Below are 20082 nucleotides of genomic sequence, written 5' to 3' on the forward strand. Positions count from 1 at the left end.
TTCATGTTGATGTAAGCTCTCACTACATGTTGGCAGAGGAGCCGCCATGTTTTAAATCATTCATTTCTTTAATTAGTACAAGGTGACATGCAAAGGATTGTGTAACAGCCAAATGATGCAATAACCTGTTACAGCATCCTTCAAAATAAAACAACCCTTCAATCACTGACCGTGCCCGTGGAACAGATATAGGATTTATTTGTCCAATACCGAAATTTGTTGATTTAAAAATATGATATTTTGATAGATCAGTCGATATTTTATTATATTCCTCAGATGTAGTTTGATTAAATCATAACTAATTTTCTTTTTTTTACATTTTCATATATCAGCTGTTATAAATGATACCATTTATTGACTCATAACATCAGCTGGGCTCTAGTTTCAAGTGATTCATTTTTCAGTGTTGGGTGTAATGCATTACTGTAATCACATTGCATTTTTCAGTTGCACAGTAATGTGTTAATTACATTACAGTTATGTCGTTACTTGTGATACAAAGTTTCTTCAGTTATCTGTGCAGCTCAAAAGTTTGGGTTTGGTTTTTTTTTCTTTTTTGGGGGGGGGGGCTTATTTGGACATTTTACAGAGTGGCCATCTTTTGATCTGCTGAGCAACTGAGATGCAGGAGCGAATGTGGCAAAGTTGAAATCCTGTGTGAGCAGTTAATGGGGTAGCATGCCTTCAGATATTTGCATCTGAAGCTGACACATTCAGATACCATCAGATTATTAGAGAGGGGTGAGTAAGATGGCCCAGTATGCCCATGTGTCCTGGAGACAGGATCTATAGCAACACACATTATAATTTGAGGACTTACGTTACTGGTAGAGTAGCCAAAAATTAGACTCAAGTAACAATAGCACTACCTCAACTCAGTTTTACTCAAGCAAAAGTAAAAAGTAGCCAAGAAATTACTCGAGTAGCAAAGTATTTAGTAAAAAATGCTACTTGAGTACTGAGTAACTGATCATAACGTCTGATTTAATGTTTAAAAATGAGATAATCAGACAGACAAAAACAAAGTTTAGCGCCAATTTTGGTATTTTAAAGACTGAAAAACAAAACCATGATTACAAAATAATAAATCTAAGCAGAAGAAACACTTTTCCACATCATTATTAAACTAATATTTCGAGTACATATACATTACCTACCAGTTCTACTCTACATCTCCAAATGGCACAACAGGTTCAGTGGCTAGAATAACATAAAAACAACAAACCTCATGTTCAAACAAGAAGTCTCACTTTAAGATAAACTGTAGGTTTGTGTCTGTCGCATGCAGTTTTGGTTAAAACACGTTTTTTTTATTCATTCACTGAAGTTACTCACACTAAGTAGAGTATCCAGAATTTTTTCTCAAGTAAGAGTAGCGATACTTTTTTCTAAAAGGTTAGTCAGGTGATTGTAACTGATTACATGTAATTAGTTACTACCCACCTCTGCTGGCCACTCACAGAAAGCCAAAGCCTAATATTCAAGCTTCTTGTTACCTCTGATAAAAACTGAAACAGAACAATGTCTCTGTAGCTGCTACAACTTTTCACATCCGATGCACTGCTGGTGCAGTTTTTCCACCACTTATCCTGCTTTTTGTATGGTTAAGAAATGACATCATTAATAAAGGATGAAGGGTTTCTTTACTCCTATGAGGACATTTTACTAAACCTTTTAATCTGCACCACAGTGCAGAAGGGAAGGGTTCACAGAACTATTCTAAACTAAAATGCTCCCTGAAAATACAAAAACTGTGGAGGACGAGAAACATCAGTCAGACAGTTGTTTCAAACCTGGAACCATCGACCTCTCTGACACAGAAACATGAGACAAAAGGGAGAGACTGGCAGAAAACAACCACAGAACTCGAGTGTTGGGTTACATTAAAGTCATCGCTAGAAAATCTCAGTGAATCACACAAAAAGAAAAAAAAACAAAGCACAACAGCGCTCCAGTAAAATTGGCGTTCTCAGGGAAAACCAAGAGCAGCAGCTTAAACTGAGTTGACAGTATGAGAACATTTTAGAGTGTGAGCTTTTGGGAGGCCGCGAGTGTTTTTACAAAGCTCCTCTGAGGGAGAAAGATAATCAAAATGGAAAGACATGGTTAGTGGTATGAATAAGGTTTGAGACAAGGACTAAATGGAAATTTAACTGCAAAGTAAAAGGCAAACAGGGAACAGTGGGGAGCTACAGTAGGAGAGGAAGGAAAAGACGAAGTAAAGTTAATGTGTGTCCCTGAGCACAGCTGATGTTATTACCAGCATTATTAAGCTGGCAGTAAACGTCACAGCTAAAAGGCATCCCTCAAGCTGCCAAAACGCACACACAGGACTGTGACTCAGTAACGGCTTTTGCCTCATCTCCAAACCTTTCGCTATCGCTCTGATTCAATTTATTCGTCGCCACCTTTTCTCTAAACCTCCATCCATGCTCCCATCTCTCGTCATCCTCTCAAGGCTCTTATCATTTCCAAACTCTTTCCAATTTCACGTGCCATCCTGCCTCGGCCTGAAGAAAATGAAGCATTTTTCCTTCCCTTCTTTCATCCTTGACTGATAGCATTTTAATGAATACAAACATTTAACGCATTAAATTAAATGTCAGCACTTTACCCACACACACTGTTAATACTGTAGATCTGTGTCTGTGAAACTACCATAAAACATTTCATGTCCAACACACTGTATATAAAGGATGGAAGTGCAACTAATGCGACACTCGCTGATTTCTACACTCTCCATTGTGAAGACAGTGTTAGCGATTTGGCTGCTGCAATTCTGGCTCTTTGGAAGCAGAAGTGACCATATTTAGATAAGGTGGTGATGTGCTCGATTTTCAGCTACCAAGCTAGCTAGCATTACTGGCTAACAATCCCATTATGTGTTATTGTCGGTGGCCATTTTGTTTATTATTATTATTCCTCTGCTAACTAGTTTCACACCAGTTGCCATTCGTGCACTGCGTGCTTTTCTTCAGATTTGTGAAATTTTGTACAGTTCCTGAAATATTCTACTTTTTCTGTCGGTAGGTTGACATTGACTTTGAATAGAGAGACCAGCCTCTCTCAATTTTCTGCTGTGGGAGTAAATTGGGCCGATGTTCTCCCACACTGCTGACCCTACAGACACCGATGTCACACATCTTTTTTATTTTTCACTGTACTTTCTACTTTTTCTGTTATTTTTACTCAAATCTACAACCCTACAACCATTATTTTAGCCTCAAAATGTAGCTACAGTTGCCTTCTTTCACACAAACACTTCCTCGGAAATGTATACTTTTTGAACAGAGCCATTTGTTTCAGAGGAATACCATCCTGTGCTCCCATTCACTCCCTGTTTAATTTTTCCAACCAGTTTTGGAGAGAAAGAAAATAAACTCAGTTTTGAAGTTGCGCTCCTGACCTCAACTGAAGCACTAGACACACCAAAATCCACAGATGTGTAGAGCATCTTGTCAGGATGCTCACACCTTTTAAAACCCACCAGAATCACGTTCTGTTTGTAATAGGAGTGGAAAGCGCTTTTCTCATATATAAGTATTATTTGTGGATTGGTCGGCCTGTGTCTGGCCATAGTCCTACTGATATGAGTGGCTCGGTGGGTAAACTGCTACTTCCCTTCTATTGAACTGAAGGTTGTAGATTCAAGTATAGCATGAGCTGTTTTTCTTTTACTCGACATCGCACAATGTTCAGCATTTATAAAAAAAAAAAAAAAAAAAAAAAATCATACTGCTTTTGCAATGTCAGCCATTTACATTTATTGGGTACACCTGTTCTGTTTCTCATTATGAAATTACCTTATGATTAACAGAAACACATCCAAGAAAATCACAGTCTGCAAGTAGCAACAATCCCACTGCAATTTCTCCAGCAATCGCAAATTCTAGTTAATAAACTAAATAAATATTAGAAGTTCACATAACAAACATTTCAAACTTATGAAGAAGAGCATCTGCGACTGCATATATTGAACCTTAAAGCAGATGAGCTACAGCAGCAGAAGAGCATACCAAATACCACCAGACCCAAATTTACTAAGCCTGGTCTGATGAGTCTCAATTTCTGGTGCAACATTTGAAAGAATTTGGCGTAAACAACATGGTCAGACACGTGCAATCCTTTAGGACCACAATGTACCAGATAACCAGTACAAGGCTAAACATGTCCATCACTGATGTTCGGTACTTGAAAACAGGAGTCTGTGGGGACTGTTTCGCTTTGGCTGCCAATCTCAGTCGGCTACCCAGGAACGTGAGTGCATCAGTGTTTAGTTCTTAACATCTAACACCAACTCCTATCCCATACTTGTCCCCTTTTACCACTGCAAACACTGTTATTACATACCCACAGCTTTAGGAAGTGACATGAAAGCTGCTTTCCTGAAAGGTAATACCCAGCGCTCTGCACTTCAGAGGTCACAGATGAAAAAGAAGGGAAGAACGGATTAAGGACAGTTTGGAGCAGAAAACAAGAAGAGCAGAGGAGTGCAGGATGCTCTCCGTGGTCCCTCTGTTCTATCACCAGACAGAGGTAAGGGGGCTGGTTGTCATGGCAGCTGTTGTCATGGCAGCTGGACTGAGTAATAAACATAAGGAGGAAATGTCCAGCCAGCCAGTGAAGTGAAGGCGCCGTGGCAACCGCTGCCTGAAATGTGGTTTGACCTTCGCTTTAAGAAGTGGACTTGTTGTTGAAACTCAGCATTGTGATGCATCAGTGTTTAAATACTTTTCTCAAATAATATTGAGACACATCTACAGGAGGCTTTTTGGTCATGTCATACACACTTTGTTTTTTTAACCATTTTGGACCAGAGTGAAATCCCACCCCCACCTAACTTTTAATCTTATATAACCTTAAGGATTCTTTTCTCCACTCCATAAAATAAATGAATGTGTAGCTATCACCAAGCTTGCCAGTATCAGATTTAATTTGGCACATCAGCCTGTAATCCAAATGTGGCTCCTTAAAACCGACAAGGTGGATGTGGCCATCTTTTATTTACAGTCTATGCCCCAGCCTCTGCGCCCTGTGTTCTACAACCAGCTGGAAACTTGTTACTTGTTCATTTTTATTGTCTTTGATAGCTGGAAACCACAAGCATGTCACTGAAAGTAACTTACCTGCAAGAGTTTATTTAATATCCAACCTTCACCATCTACTTCTAACCAATCCCTGCTCAAGCGCCCTTTTGCAGATCAGCAGGGCCGCATTAATCTTAAAGTGAAATCACTTGACTAGTGACACAGTGAACCTTTTAAGCATTTAATCAGCTTCGTACTTCTGCTTAATTACAGGTGTAAAAAATAAAACAGCAATTAATAGAAACCTCCTGAAATGTGAGCAATTGAATGAAATGGATCTGTTCCACTTATCGGTGGACTATATTTGTTAAAATGCAAAAAAAAAAAAGTTTATAAAATAATATAAGCCATTTAACTAAAATGCTGACTCCTAGAGAGGCTCCAATAAATGAAAAATCCCACGGGAGTGCATCTCTGGGAGGGAATCCTTGTGCACTGGCAGTGTGGTGAGCAGAGGAAGCCGTAGCGGTGCGTTACCCTCCTGTACCACGGCGTGTGGTTGTGGACCTGGTCAACAGCTCTTAAAGCTCCGATACGTCAGTCAGTCCTTTCTCATTACAATCACCTTCACACTCTCAGCTACTCGTCTCTTTGTCACCACAGTCGGTCTTTGATTCTGATGATCCATTTTCATTGCCGTTCTCCAAATCCACCTCTTTGTCTGCTGCTCTTTCCTCTTCCTGCTCTTCGTCCTTCTCTGCCGCATCCTCTGCTTCCTCCTTTCCGTCCTTTTCTCCATCACTCCGTTTCTGCCCAAGGCCCTGTTTGTCTCTGAAGACCTCCACACCTAACATTCGGAGGTAATGAAACCTCTCGTTGCGGGGGACGAATGCTCGGATGGACGTCTTTCCCCTCCAGCCACACAGCTGGATGGGACACTGAGGTTCCCCCGGGTTACTGAAAAATAAAGGACGATGGTGGGTCGCACAGTTTAACCAAACAAAAAACAGGCTGTCACTTCAAAATGCAAACATCAGAAACACTAAAAACATGTTACACGCTTACTTTGGGTTTGGGATGTACTTCAGCACAATGCTTCCCATTCCTGTGGAGAGAAAACTAAAGTTTTACAGGAAGTAGAAAGTGATACAACCTACCGTGACGTTAGGTTATACGGCAGGAAAACGTACATAAAATATGACCACTGACAGGTGACATGAGTAACACTGTGGGTGGGTGGGATATATTAGAGTGGGAATTTGGTCAAAGTTGATCTGTAAAAATATTTTTTTGATGAGAATTACAGATTCCATTTTCACTTTCATTCGTTGTCACTTATCTGCTGCTTCCTAACTTACATCATTTCCATTGGGAAGGGGAAAAAAAATTACATCATAAAAATCATACTTAAAGGTCGACAGTAAAACTCAGTTGTGAACTCAACAGGGTCAAAATGAACCAGTGAATCACTGTTTTCCTGCTGGTGTCGCCTCCTGAATCGGAGCATGGATGGGATTCTCGAGCACGACCCTAAAACTTCAGCCACGGCGAGTGACTTAAAATGTGTCGAGGAACAAAAATAACTGCGTTCTCAGAGTGATCCGACCCACCCAAACTGAATGTCCCGTGATTTAATACGCTGACGCCATAAATGTATATCTAAGACAATTTAAAGACCAGTGTGCACCCTGGATATATTTTCCCCGAACACACACAGTTGGAGAGCATATCTATATTTGACTGTACCAATTTTCTGGGCCTGTGCATGTGCTTCATCCTCCAGCTTGCTGAGGTAGGGGTTCTCCTGGGTCAGCAGCACTTTGATGTCCTCCACACTCACCCTAATGATCCTGGAGCGTATATATGGCTGCAGAGTGTAAATACCCTGGTAGGACAGAAAGTACATGTGGCTGACAATCGGCACAAAGAAATATCTTTCCAGTTACACGCAGCATATAAAATGAATTCATTATCAACTCGTTTGAGTGTGAAATCGGCCGTCTGGCTCACTTGTTATTCGGCTACAGCTCTGCGTTGGCAACAGTAAAGACAGCAGGAAGGATTTCTTGCATATTTGAACATTAAATTAAATGTATTATAACCTCAAAGTATATTTAAGTTGATAAAATAATAGAACTATAAAGTTTTTGTGCATCACGTCACTGATGAATGACTGAACAGTCTCCAAATCATGCAGCTTTTAGTCAAGATGATAGCCAAAGAACAAATGGAAACACAGATTTATATACAGGACTGAACTGTGACTGCCTGAAAACTGTGTGTGTGTGTGTGTGTGTGTTACCTCCTGAGCCAGTCTAAAGGCACAGCCAAACTCCTCTCCTTCACTATTGCGAGACCACACCTTCACCCCTGTGTTTATGACCTGAGAGACAAAAAACAGAGTGTAATGAACCACGTCCATATAAAAACACCACACTGAAATAAACAGAAAAAAAGAGACAGGTTATTTAAATTCCAATCAGTGACTAATTATGTTTCTTGTAGCTTTCCTGGTGATGCAATTGTAATTACACTGAACTCTCTTCCTCCAGGCAACGACTGTACAAGACATCGGCACACAGCCCAGCCAGTCTCTGGGGTCCCAGCAGGTGTGGGAGCAACTGTGTCAGTGATTTGCATAGTAAAAACTCTACCACACACATGCTGTTCTTTTTATAAGGGAACTAAAGTCAATTTAATGAGACTACTAAGGTCAAGGTGATCCGCAAGGCTTCAATCATCAGGCCTAGAGACTGGTCGGCAACCCCTTGGCAACTGATTGACGAGTGGTTGCTGGAGGTTGCAAAGATGCTGGCGCACCAAAAACCTCATCATTGCTTTGATCACTAGCAGACTGCTGCTGTCACCTGTAGTTTGCATGGAAGACGCCAACTTGTATGCAAACACTCATGTTTTACTCTCAGAGGTGACGTGAAACTTGAACAAAACTGGAAACAGAAAATGTTGCCAGTGTCTAGGCTTGTTTCACCAAGGTGCAATCAGCGCTCAGGTTTTCCTGTGGTGCTGTTTACATGTCAGGATTATTTTGGTGTGAGCTGAACATTATTGGAGATGCCTGCTGTAGAAATGTTTGCCTTCTCTTGAACATAATGGAGCCAGAGGCCTGTATAGTAAAGCGAGGCTGTGAAGGTGATTCACCTCTCAGCAGGATATATCACGACCGTAACTTTATGTTCCAGATAAGAGGGCTGCAAGTACAAAATAACCATCTACTCCCTAATCGGTCCTCTAGAAAATAGTCCCCTCATTCCTGGAAGACTCCTCAGACTTCTGTGTACAGTGAGCCTAAAAGCCTAAAGACCCGATGCCAACACAGGTCCTACTTACCAATTAGAAACATGTTCTGATGTTTATTTTTTAATTTCTCAGACCATTTAGCGCCCGCTGAAAGAATGAGGCTGAATTTCTTTCAGCTGGTCTTACACACCATTACAATGCACTGAGCATCTCATTAACTCAGTGAAACACACAGCTGTAATTTTAGTCGGATACTTTGTGTCTTAATGATGGTGCTCTGAAATCTTTACATACACTTTTTCTCTTGTTGCCAGATTTAATTCCTGGTTTTAAACAGATACTTTATAATCATGCTTTTCTAGTTTTACTGACCACTCAAAGCCTTAAGTATACAAACACTAATACATGCTTTTAAAATGAAATAGGCCTACAGATTATGCATGTTTTTTTCCTACCACACATACACAAATGGCCTGGTATTTATTAGAGATGGCACGATACCACTTTTTTTATGTCCGATACCGATATCATAAATTTGGATATCTGCCGATACCGATATGAATCCGATATAATGTTTTTTAATCAACAAAACTGTTTTTTAAATATCTTGCTGCATTTTGTATAAGTTCATACTCAAGTTTAAAACAACAACTACACTAAAGCTATTCTGTTATACCTGTATACAAAAAAAATATTTCATAGTTCAGCAATACTGATCAATCTAATAAACTCAAACCTACACCATCCTCCCTATTCTGGTATTTTAAAGAGTACCTAGCGTAAATATTAAGCAACCTAACTAATAGGGTTCCAACTCCCAGCAACAACAAAAATAAATAAATAAAAAATAGGGAACCACCCCTCACGCTCCACCTCATGATGCTTAATCGACGTAATCAACCTTAATTTCAAATCACTTTTTTTTTTTAAATTTGATGCAGTGTGAAAAAAAATGCACAGAGATCAATTATCTTTCAAGAAATATTAAATAGATTCAACATCTTTCTTCAACAAAATTGCAGACTGCACAGATGGTACCTTCCCAAAGGAAAAAGTACTATAGCTTACTAGGGTATATATATTAGACTTAATAGTCACTATATACAGTAATTGACTTCTATTCATTTTACATCAAATTAAAACTTTGGGTGTCAGATAATTATTTATTAAAAGCTTGACATTTTAAATGAGAATAAGAAAGAAAAGTATGTCTTTGTGCCCCGTCTTCCCTGTTCATGCCCTATCGGCCCCCCTGGCTAAACTTTGCTAGATCCGCCCCTGCACAGTTACCAGCCGTCAGCTACATAGAAAAAGATCCTCGAGTAGAAAGTAATATTAAATACATTCTAACAACAGCTGATCAAGCTTAAACGTGCTGCTGTTGTTCAGCCGCTGGTTTCCTCTTTCTGGTGCAAAGTGGGCCAAAAGCAAACAAGAGACACGGACTTGCAACAGAAAAGCCGATCAGCTGATCATTAAGCAGTTTCATGATTGAAGTAGCAGCTGGAGAGCGAGAGGCAGTCGCTCGTTAAGCTTAAGGCAGGAATGCTTTACAAACATTCAGAGATGGACTTACACACTTGCTTTACTTCTCTCGGGGATAACTTTGTCGGAGATGAAATGCCGGGTTGCTAGCGAAGCTCCACATGCTATCCAGACCACCGACAGGTCCCGCATGCCACAGCCGCTCTATCACGTGATGCATACTGCTCCGACGTGCTAACGTTCTGAGGTGAGTTACGGCGTGTTGCAAGTTTTGTGAGGTGCTTTCGTGATATTTAATGGATCGGATTACATTTTTTATTTTTCTCCGATATCCGATCCAGTAATTTAGGTCAGTATCGGACCGATACCGATACGTAATATCAGATCGGTCCATCTCTAGTATTTATACAGTGCGTTTATCCATCACATACACACCAACACACCTGGATATCTGAATGACAACAATCTGGGTTTCAGCATCTTGTCCGACAACATCTAACCCGGCCTTCACGAGACACATTGACACAGCAATCAACAGACACCCTCCGCATTTTCACTGGTCATATACTGCACTACATGACAGGTTAGGTGAAGGCACTCCACACCACACACGGACTGTCATTTACTCCCACTATGTTAATGTAGACGTTTCTGCACACGATCGCTCCAGAACTGAGCAACTCGTAACACATTTAAATGGATAAACAGGACAACAAACCAGAGGAAAAATATGAAAATTAAGATCTTGAAGTTTCCGGTTCCTTTAAGACAAAGTGACTAAAAATTGAGAAACAACAAACACCGGGGAGAACAAAGAGCCCGAGTCCCCACAATGCCACCTGTGCAGGTCCTGCAGGGTGGAGGACCAGAGGGATTTGGGAAAGGAGAGGCTCCCATCTGTTTAAGCTGCTTCCCTCACACAGAGACAAACGCACAAAAAGAACGGAAAAATAACAACAACACAACCAACCAAACAAACGAATCAATGTAAAGCCCATAAATCAGCACTTAGGTAAACATAATGCTTCTTCCTCCAGAGGATCGATACAATGTCTCCAGGACATAACTGATTATGGATTGGCTGTATCAATTTTCAAAAACACAAATGTTTCATCTTCATTATCAAACACGTGTGCCTACCTTCATGCGTTCGCTGTTATTGAGCAGGACATTACGGAGCTCTTTGGACACCATGTACAAGTTCCTTTTCTTGCCCTCATGGGTCCGAGTCAGGACGTTGAGTTTGGGGAAGTCGGGAGACAGATCATAGAAAGACCTAGAGGAAAACAGGAAACACGCATTTATGCTGCAGAAAAATGTTGAAAACACCTATTTTACATTGAAGACAAGGGTGCACTTACTGTATGGTGGTGAAGACGGGGTCATCATCACTTAAGAACACAAAGGGGTCTTCTTTATATCCAAACAGCCTCATCTTCTTTGAGGGTGGAGGCCTGAAAAAGGACAGATACAAAATGTTTACTTACATTTTAAAGAGCTTGTTTGTGGGTCCAAAACTGCTTTTGTTTTTTTTATCTGTATTTATAACCAGTTAAGAGTCATAAGTTTCCATTTATTAGTTCATGAGCTCAGTGCGACTCACCCACACATCCCCTCTGGTTTAGCACCGGCATCCTGACCCACAGAAGCTCCTTCGGGCGTCTCATCTGCCTCCTTGTCCACTTTTTCCTCTTGGCTGTTCCTCTCCACCTTCTCAGTGGAACCTTCAGGGGGGAGATGTGGAGTGTCTCCTGGTGACGGAGCCTCCTTGGAGCTGCTGGTTTGGGCAGCTGAGCTCGACAGCTTGGAGTCTTTCCTCAGCTGGAGATGGAAGAGGAGGAGAGTGAACGGACAAAGAAAAAACAGCTCCAGGTGTGGTTAATAACCTGACCAGGTGGGCGAGGTTAGGTGAGGTGAGGCACGTGGGGTGGGGGGCATCGTGTGTGAGTGTTTAAGATGAAGTACCTTAGGATATCTTTTGTTCCAAGGCATCGGGGCTTTCTTCACCAGCACAGCCACAAAGAAACCTCCAGTGTTCTGGTGATGTGGCAGAATCCTCATACTGCCATAAAACACACACACAGAAAAAAATTAATTTAAAATAAATAAATAAATCACAGCTTGGGGTTTGATAGAGCCCCTGCTGTGAAGACAGCATGTGGGAAAAGAAAAAGCGCCTTAATCAACATGTGACAACAGCTCCCTCTGCTGCCAATATCAAGTCATTGTGAGCACTGACGCTTAAACATGACATCATCCTCCGTAATGTGAGGTTGGCAGGTGCGCCTGCATCTACTGCACACTGGATGTAAGTTCAAAAAGCACAGTTTACGGTGGTGAGAGGTGACGGTGTAGGATGCGCTCTACTGTACTCCAATTCTGTAAAATGAAATTCTGTATTTTAACGATTCTTGAAAGAAATCAGCCAAAACAAAGCAGGCTAACAGAAACGTTTTAAGGACACTTGTCATGCCAAGATTGAACACTTTAATAAGCTATTTCACACTATTTTTAAGAGAACACCTTCAATTCTAAAACGCATTAGCATGGACCTGCATCTGTTTGTCTGGGACTGCTCACTTACCATCTCTCCAGATGAAAGCTTGCCAGTTTCTCTGAGTCTTTTTGCGGGAACATGGTGGGTCGGATCTGCGTATGACGACTACTCGGGACCTCGGACCAGTCCGTGTACCACTGGCCTTCTTTAGTCATCAGCTACAAAGAAACAGAAATAGTCTGGATACAGATCTACAATTCAAAAGTAACGACTGGCATTAAATAAATAAATAAATAAATAAATAAAATAAAATCCAGTACCTTCCAGGAAGTGACCCCAGGCATCCACTTCAGCCCCGGCAGGTCAGCTGAGCAGTCAGCCAGCTCCAACGCTCCTGGTAACATGAAGCAAGAGAGCAGCCAGTCTTTATAAGATATGACATTTACACATAACTTTCATAAAACAAAGTGAAATATTTAGCCTGTTGAAAATTGAAGAGCTGAGGTGTAGCTGCTGACACTGACAGATCATTTCCTGTGGATCTGACATGGATGAACTTTAGGGAATGTCCACGCTCATGTATCATCTCAGGTTATGACAGCATAATTACACATTACCATGTCCAACACACAACTGAATGCAAGGTATCCTGTCATGTCAGACTGAATGCAAGAGAAAAACGGTAGTTTGATTACAGACTTTATTAAATGATGGACAAGCCACGGTGAAAAATTTGGTTTGTGGATCTGCGAGTTTGCCACTAAACCATCCCATCTTGGTGTTTGGATGGAGATGATCTGACTATGAATTGCTCTTACAGTAGCAACCACAGATGCCACCAGAACTGATATCTCGAACAGCCACTTGTCAATAACAAGGTAAACATAGTCTAAATGATCTCCTGCTCTTAATCTAAATTTGTCAAGTAAACTTTTTCATCTCTGCTAATATACAGTACAGTATATAGAGAGCCGAGACGACAAGGCTTCAGCTGCATTCAGTGGAAAAGAACAAGAAATATAGGAAGAGTAAGAATAAATATACACTTTAGGACTAAGATAAGGAGAGTAAATATACACTTTGAGGTAAAAAGGCTTAATAACAGTCTAAAATTTACAACTGAAATTTAAAGTGACCTTGAAGTGGTTTAAAATGACCAACATAGCAGCTTTACAGTTTACAGTATGAATAAATAAAAGAATTCCTCGGTCGGGAAACCAAATAAAACATCTACGCCGTAGAAAAAAGAAAGAAAAAAAAAAAAGAAAAAACACTATTTTGCTGGAGCGCTATCAGCCGCTGCCTGCTCATGGCACCGCCGGAAGTACCATTTGACTTTAATTTACAAGATTCAGTTTAGAAAAAGAAATTAAAAGAAAAAAAAAAAAAGGGGGGGGGGGGGGGGGGGCACACTGGATTTACAAAAATGAAAAATGTGCCACCTTAAACTTGGTCAAAATTGTCAATGCTTTCTAATATTCAAGGAAATCTTAGAGATAACTTTGCAAGAGGGACTGTAGTCTAAATCTGACTGTGTGTGTGAGCGGCTGACTTGGGTTTCAGTGTCTAAACACAATTTACGATGAATATTTGTCAATTTTTCTGTCACAAACCTAAGTACAAGTCATTGAGCCTCATTTACTATAAAAGTGTGTAAACAAATGTCTGTATCCACCCAAATTATATCATCACCAATTTCTCTTCTTCACCTGGATGTAAACGTGTTTCCTTAGTACGCAAATTGTATGAAGATCCACAAGGTTGTTGTTTCATATCGACTCAAATTTTGTGCACGAACTCATTTTTTGTCCACAGTAAGAACGATTCCACACAAATATTAGTAAATGAGGCCATTGTTTTATTATCAAACCCTGCTCCACAGCAACAGGCGTTCAAAGTAAGAAGCATGAAACAGCTAAAACATTTATACGAATGCTGACCTCTTACTGTGTGACCCAGAATGTGTGTTTGTTACCTTCACTTTTCTCCAGCAGTGCTGCTATGACAGCCTCGTCCTCTATGGGGTTGAGTGAACAGGTGGAGTAGACCATCCTCCCTCCCACAGCCAGCTGTTCCACACCACGCACAGCGATACGCAGCTGGAGCCTGGTGAAAACACACGTGTGCGCTCTGTAATCCTGCCAACGTTTTAAATTAAGACCAAAAGCGACACACTCCATTCCCTTGCTGTTTAGTCAATTTGGTGTACCACACGACTGCATTCCTGTGTTGTAGCTTAGGTGTGAGCGCGCACTCTCCTCCACTCACCCGTGGAGATGCAGGCTGTTGCTGGTCGTCCATTTCTTCCACACGTCTATGTTCTTCCTCATGGTGCCATCCCCACTGCAGAGCACAGAGCAGCAACAGTCAGAACACCCACCTCGTCTTGGCCCGAGGCGGTGAAACCTCCACGGAGCCTTTTTTCAACTTGTCATGGGGCAAATAAAATGTCTGCGAAGCACAAACTGTCTGCTTCTGTCTTCATTACTGCTTTTCCTCCCCTCCACGCCTCTCCCCTCCCTATGTTGTTTTTGGCAGGAGACTCCTGGCTTCAGCACTACAGCTGCCCAAACTCAGGCAGCATTTGCAAACCGGGGCAGTTCTGCTTTGGCCACAAAATGATGCTAAATTTTGAGAAATGAAAGATGTGGACAAATGTTTTACCACCCTACTGAAACCTGAAGGTCGCAAAGACACTAACAGCAACGTATGAGGACGGTGCATTTGATGGAGAGTGTGGTACGTCATCTACATCTGCCTCATAAAATCTGCTTTCCTGTCAAACACCCACACATAAATCAGAGCTTACTGATCATTCACTGTTTTAGCAGCTTCATAACCCCAACTCTCTGCATGAGCGATGCAGACATGTAGCGGATACGTCTGCTGACCTGCAGGGCACATCACACAGGATGCGGTCATAGAAGAGGACGTCCTTCTTGCCATTGGAGTTGATCTCCAGGGTGGGGATGCAGGAGGCGTCGTGGTTCACCACCATGATACAGGGGCTGTTGAGCCGCTTGGCTTGGTGCACGAGCAAGTAGCACCGCTTATTGTCCACGTCATTTGCAATGACAAAGCCCTCTGAAAGGTGGAGATCAGGTTTGAACTTATATACACTATTAATGCAAGAGAATCTTGGTTTTTTTTTTTGCAATTTAAAGACAAAACATGGATTTCTTCCAGTTTTCCTACCTGGAAACGGCACATCCATGTCAGCATGAAGCATCTCGATCAGCTGGGCTGTCTTCGACCCTGGAGCTGCACACATGTCCAGGATCTGCATAGAAACTCTTTTTAAACTTTGATGCCACTTTATTGTTACCAACACAGACTCCTGTGGGAGGACAATAAGTTCACGGTCGCTGAAGGACATTTGGCAGAGTGTAGTCTCTGCTAATCAGTTGTTCCTGTCCTGTGTTTTCCCATCTGACTGGCTCCCTAGCAAAACTGCTTTTGTGGCAGAACTCAACACAGACTTCAGCTGCCTCGTCCCACAGAGGAACCAACTCCAACTCAGTTGTCTTGCTTTTCTGCTGGTAACAGTCAGCCTTCTACTCTGGAGATCCCCTGTGAGCAAGAGGACCAATGTAACCAGAACCCGGAGTGGGTGGAGAACTGGTTCGTGTGCCGACACACTGAGCTAATCGAGACTGTGGAACAAGGACAGAACAGCTCGATCTGACTGAGGATGAGAAATAGCTAACTATGTTGCAGTTATCGTAACACAAATTAACTGGGATATAAAATATTTGTCAGGAATAAACTCTGTCCTTCATCTCAGGACTTCACACCTCTCACCTCCCAGCCATCACACACACCCCCGGCTTCTGTGGACTCCAACATACACACCCCTCCCCCAAAATCCACTCTTTCTATCTCAGCACTTCAAGTGAGGAACGAGCTTCGCAAGATCAAGGTGCAGAAGGCTGCAGGTCCAGATGGCGTCAGCTCCAGGCTCCTGAGATGCTGCGCAGATGAACTGTGTGGCATCCTAGGATATCAGTTCAACCTGAGCCTGTCACTGGGGAAAGTACCACAGCTGTGGAAGACCTCCTGTGTGGTACCGGTACCAAAGACCTCCCATCCCAAGGACCTCAGCAGCTACAGGCCGGTATCCCTGACATCGCATCTGATGAAGACCCACGAGAGGTTGGTTCTGAACCATCTGCGCCCCCTGGTGAGGTCTTCATTGGATCCGCTGCAGTTTGTTTACCAGCCTGGCATCGGGGTGGAGGACGCCATCATCTACCTCCTGCACCGAGCTCTGACTCACCTGGAGAAGCCTGGAAGCACTGTGAGGATCATGTTCTTTGATTTCTCCAGTGCTTTCAACACCATCCAGCCACGACTTCTGAGGGACAAGCTGGAGATATCGGGAGTGGACCACCACATGTCCCAGTGGATACTGGACTACCTCACAGAACGTCCACAGTATGTGAGGACACAGGGCTGTATCTCTGACACGCTGGTCTGCAGTACGGGGGCCCCACAGGGAACTGTGCTGGCACCGTTCCTCTTCACCCTCTACACTGCAGACTTCTCCATCAACTCCCCACGCTGCCACCTACAGAAGTTCTCTGACGACTCTGCCATAGTCGGCCTCATCACAGGTGAGGACGACTCAGAGCACAGACAGTGGACTCTGGACTTTGTTGACTGGTGTCAGCAGAACCACCTGCTGATCAACGCCGGGAAAACCAAGGAGTTGGTGGTGGACTTCCGGAGACGCAGACCCACCACACTGACAGCGGTGAACATCCAGGGAGTGGACATTGAGATAGTGGACTCTTATAGGTACCTGGGTGTTCACCTGAATAATAAACTGGACTGGAGCCACAACACTGATGCTCTTTACAGGAAGGGTCAGAGCAGACTCTACCTGCTGAGGCGGCTGAGGTCATTTGGAGTCCAGGGAGCGCTTTTAAAGACCTTCTATGACTCTGTGATGGCATCTGTCATTTTTTTACAGTGTTGTACGTTGGAGCAGCAGTTTATCGGCAGCTGAGAGGAAGAGGTTGGATAAACTCATCAGGAAGGCCAGCTGGGATGCACCCTAGACCCAGTGCAGGTGGTGGGAGACAGAAGGACTCTGGCCAAAATAACATCTGATGGACAGAGTCTCCAACCCCATGCATATAAATGTTGCTGAACTGCAGAGCTCCTTCAGTGACAGACTGCTGCATCCTCGATGCATGAAGGAGCGTTTCTGCAGGTCCTTCCTCCCTGCAGCTGTCAGACTGCACAATCAGAACTGCTCCCAACAAACATAGATGTTTACATCTCCGCTATAACTGCAATAAGTTAATTAACTGATTCGCACTACAACCTGCTTTGCCTCTTATCTGTAGTTATTTTTATTTAATTTATATATAATTGTATATAGTAACCACTGTCCTTGATGTAAATATGTAAGAAAAATTGTGTATGTTTCTGTTCCATGTCCTGTTTGTTTGTATATGTGTCTTTTTGGCTGCTGTTACAACCAAATTTCCCCTTGTGGGACAATTAATTAAAGGATTATTCTAAACTCGTAAGGACCTAAGATTTTATTTATGAAACCATGTTCATCTGATTTATGCACACACCCCTCACCAGCACAGAGGGTAAATTTGCACACGAGTTTAAAACAGAGAAAAAGTTCAATTGCATTAAGTATAATAAAACTGTGCTTTTACCTTGTGATGGGGCTCAATCTTCAGAAGTAGAGGAGGGATCATGCTGACAGCTTCTTGTCGGCTGATGTTGCCCTGCGAGGACAAACAAAAGGAATGTCAGTCTCTCCGCTTCTTTACCAACTTCCTGACATGTTTTGGGGGTTTTTAACCCCCTTCCACTGGTAACACAAATGTGATCTTTGGGATTGTGACTGACTCACCGACTCTGTCTCGCTGACCAAAAACTGGTGGAACTTCTCCAGCAGGGGAGACTTCCTTATGATCTTCCTGCTCATGTTGGTGTGCCAGGCCTGCTCATCAGGGTACCTGAAGAGGACAGTCCACAATCTGGTTTTAATTTGAATCAGTGCATCTTTTTAGTCTTGGGGAAAACATGATATATTACCAGCTGAGAGGCTGCGGAGCTTCGATCTTCTGACCATCGATTTCCAGCTCCTGAATATCCTTGAAATATTTTTCCTTCAGACAATGAAGGATCTCCTTGGCATGGCTGGAAAAGGAAATTAGTAGCATTTACATTAGGGATCTAATATTTCTCCTTATGAATGTAATTAATGATTAAGCATTTTCACCTTGTAATTAAAAGTGGAATTTCCATGAAAAAGTTCAGAACAACCTAAAAAGGGGCACATACGTTCCAATGACAACCTCCTACATGGCATTAAGCATGAGCCCAAGTTGTAGATCTGTCCAGCTCACCTCTTGTATCCAGTGATGCGGATGGTTGCTGGCAGAGGTTCCCTCATTGCTTCCATGAACTGTTCAAACTCCCCCTCAGGTACCAGACCTAGCTCCTTATAGTAGTTCTCAAACAGCTTGTTCTCCTTGATAATGTCAGCATACCCAGCTCCCCAACCCTGGGACAAACAAATATGTTCATGCAAACTAACAGGAGACAAAATTGCTACACTGAATGTCGTTTGATAAAATCAAATTTAAACTTTACTTGCTTATGAGTAACAGCCTGAACAACATACCATACGATCTGTTACATTTAACTCTGGTGTCGTGCTGAATTTGGCCTATAGTACAACAAGCTGTTCACATATATAAAGATATACAGATCTTTGTTCAAAAAAAAAAAAAGGGGGGGGGGGGGGAATGGTGGTCACACATGGCTTTGAAAACAGCACGGTAACCAGCAGCAGTTTATATCTGCTACTTTCAGTAAAGGTAACAGATATAAATTATCCCTGCAGTCGCTTCCTTTCTGCAGTTACTTTATTTAAACATTCATGTGCGGCGTGGCTAAACACAAACACTAGCTAGTTTGTCTGGAGCAGGAGTTTTACTTACAGCGGTGTCTCTGTTGTCCCTGCCAGCATTCTGGTTTTTCTGCCGCTGTCTGCTTCTTTTCCCCATGTTGGAATAGCAGACAACTCTGGAGAAAAGTCTGCGGAACAACGTGGTGACTGGACGCGAGCAAAACAGAGCTGTTGCTCAGCTAAAGTGTAAACGTGCAAGGCGCCTGATGATGGACAGGCTGTGTATCCACGGAACGTGCTGCTCTGACGCACGTGAATGAGGACCCCTTGAGGTGGCCGCAAAATCTGCCTGAAAGAAAGCAGAAACGCTTCAACGAGCCGGTGTTGTGCCAAAAAGTGATTGTCTGCCAAAAACTGATTTCCAATGTTTCTGTGTATTTTTTATGTGTAATATCTTTACGTATGTTCGTAAATAGACTTCGGTGAACAGGGTTTACAAAGGGGTTATATAGAGAATTAAAACAATATCTGTTTTTCAAGTATCTTTACAACTCTCTGCTATTGTACTTACATTATAACCAATCCGGTCCTTTATCCCCACTTAAAATATTTTTACGGAAATATTGTAATATTTGCTGCCATTTCTGCTGTCCTCTTGGCCAACTTACTCTTACAAAAGACATTTTTAATGTTAATGAGATTTTTTTTTAACTGGATAAATAAAGGTTATATAAAAGTCACTGCCAAAAACTGATTGCGGCTTCTACCTTGTTACACGAATGTTGTTTGTGGCTCAAGATGACTTTATGTCATCCATGAGGGATGCATTTGACATATGTTTCACATATTATAGCCCAACAAGTTACTTATAGCAGTTTAAATACGAGCAATCAGTTTTTGGCAAATACCGGAAATCAGTTTTTGGCAGACAA

General features: G+C 42.2%; 1 protein-coding gene across 1 annotated transcript; it reads right to left on the reverse strand.

The window, feature by feature from the left end:
• Nucleotides 1-5336: 5336 nt before the first annotated feature.
• Nucleotides 5337-19412, reverse strand: nsun2 (NOP2/Sun RNA methyltransferase 2). The gene is made up of 19 exons (XM_085377271.1): nt 19242-19412; nt 18645-18802; nt 18331-18435; nt 18146-18251; nt 17946-18017; nt 15463-15547; nt 15159-15351; nt 14536-14610; nt 14243-14373; nt 12588-12661; nt 12355-12485; nt 11736-11832; nt 11374-11591; nt 11132-11224; nt 10911-11046; nt 7330-7410; nt 6774-6912; nt 6093-6132; nt 5337-5984 (listed from the first exon to the last, which is right to left on the reverse strand). Exons 1-19 carry the CDS (start codon nt 19305-19307, stop codon nt 5663-5665), a joined length of 2322 nt encoding a protein of 773 aa, XP_085233397.1. The 5' UTR covers nt 19308-19412; the 3' UTR covers nt 5337-5662.
• Between the last annotated feature and the right edge of the window lie 670 nt (nt 19413-20082).

This window comes from Diplotaxodon limnothrissa, linkage group LG18, assembly GCF_057381915.1.
Source record: "Diplotaxodon limnothrissa isolate DT_005_m linkage group LG18, D_limnothrissa_male_GT1.1, whole genome shotgun sequence".
NCBI lineage: Eukaryota > Metazoa > Chordata > Actinopteri > Cichliformes > Cichlidae > Diplotaxodon > Diplotaxodon limnothrissa.

What these genes read in the sequence shown, in the direction of transcription:
- nsun2 (XM_085377271.1), bottom strand. Translation starts at nt 19,307, where the DNA reads ATGGGGAAAAGAAGCAGACAGCGGCAGAAAAACCAGAATGCTGGCAGG. An exon ending in GCTCCGCAGCCTCTCAGCTG is followed by an intron (nt 18,252 to 18,330) that starts GTAATATATCAT and finishes TGTCCTCTTCAG; the next exon opens with GTACCCTGATGAGCAGGCCT. An exon ending in CTGTGTGATGTGCCCTGCAG is followed by an intron (nt 14,611 to 15,158) that starts GTCAGCAGACGT and finishes TGTGCTCTGCAG; the next exon opens with TGGGGATGGCACCATGAGGA.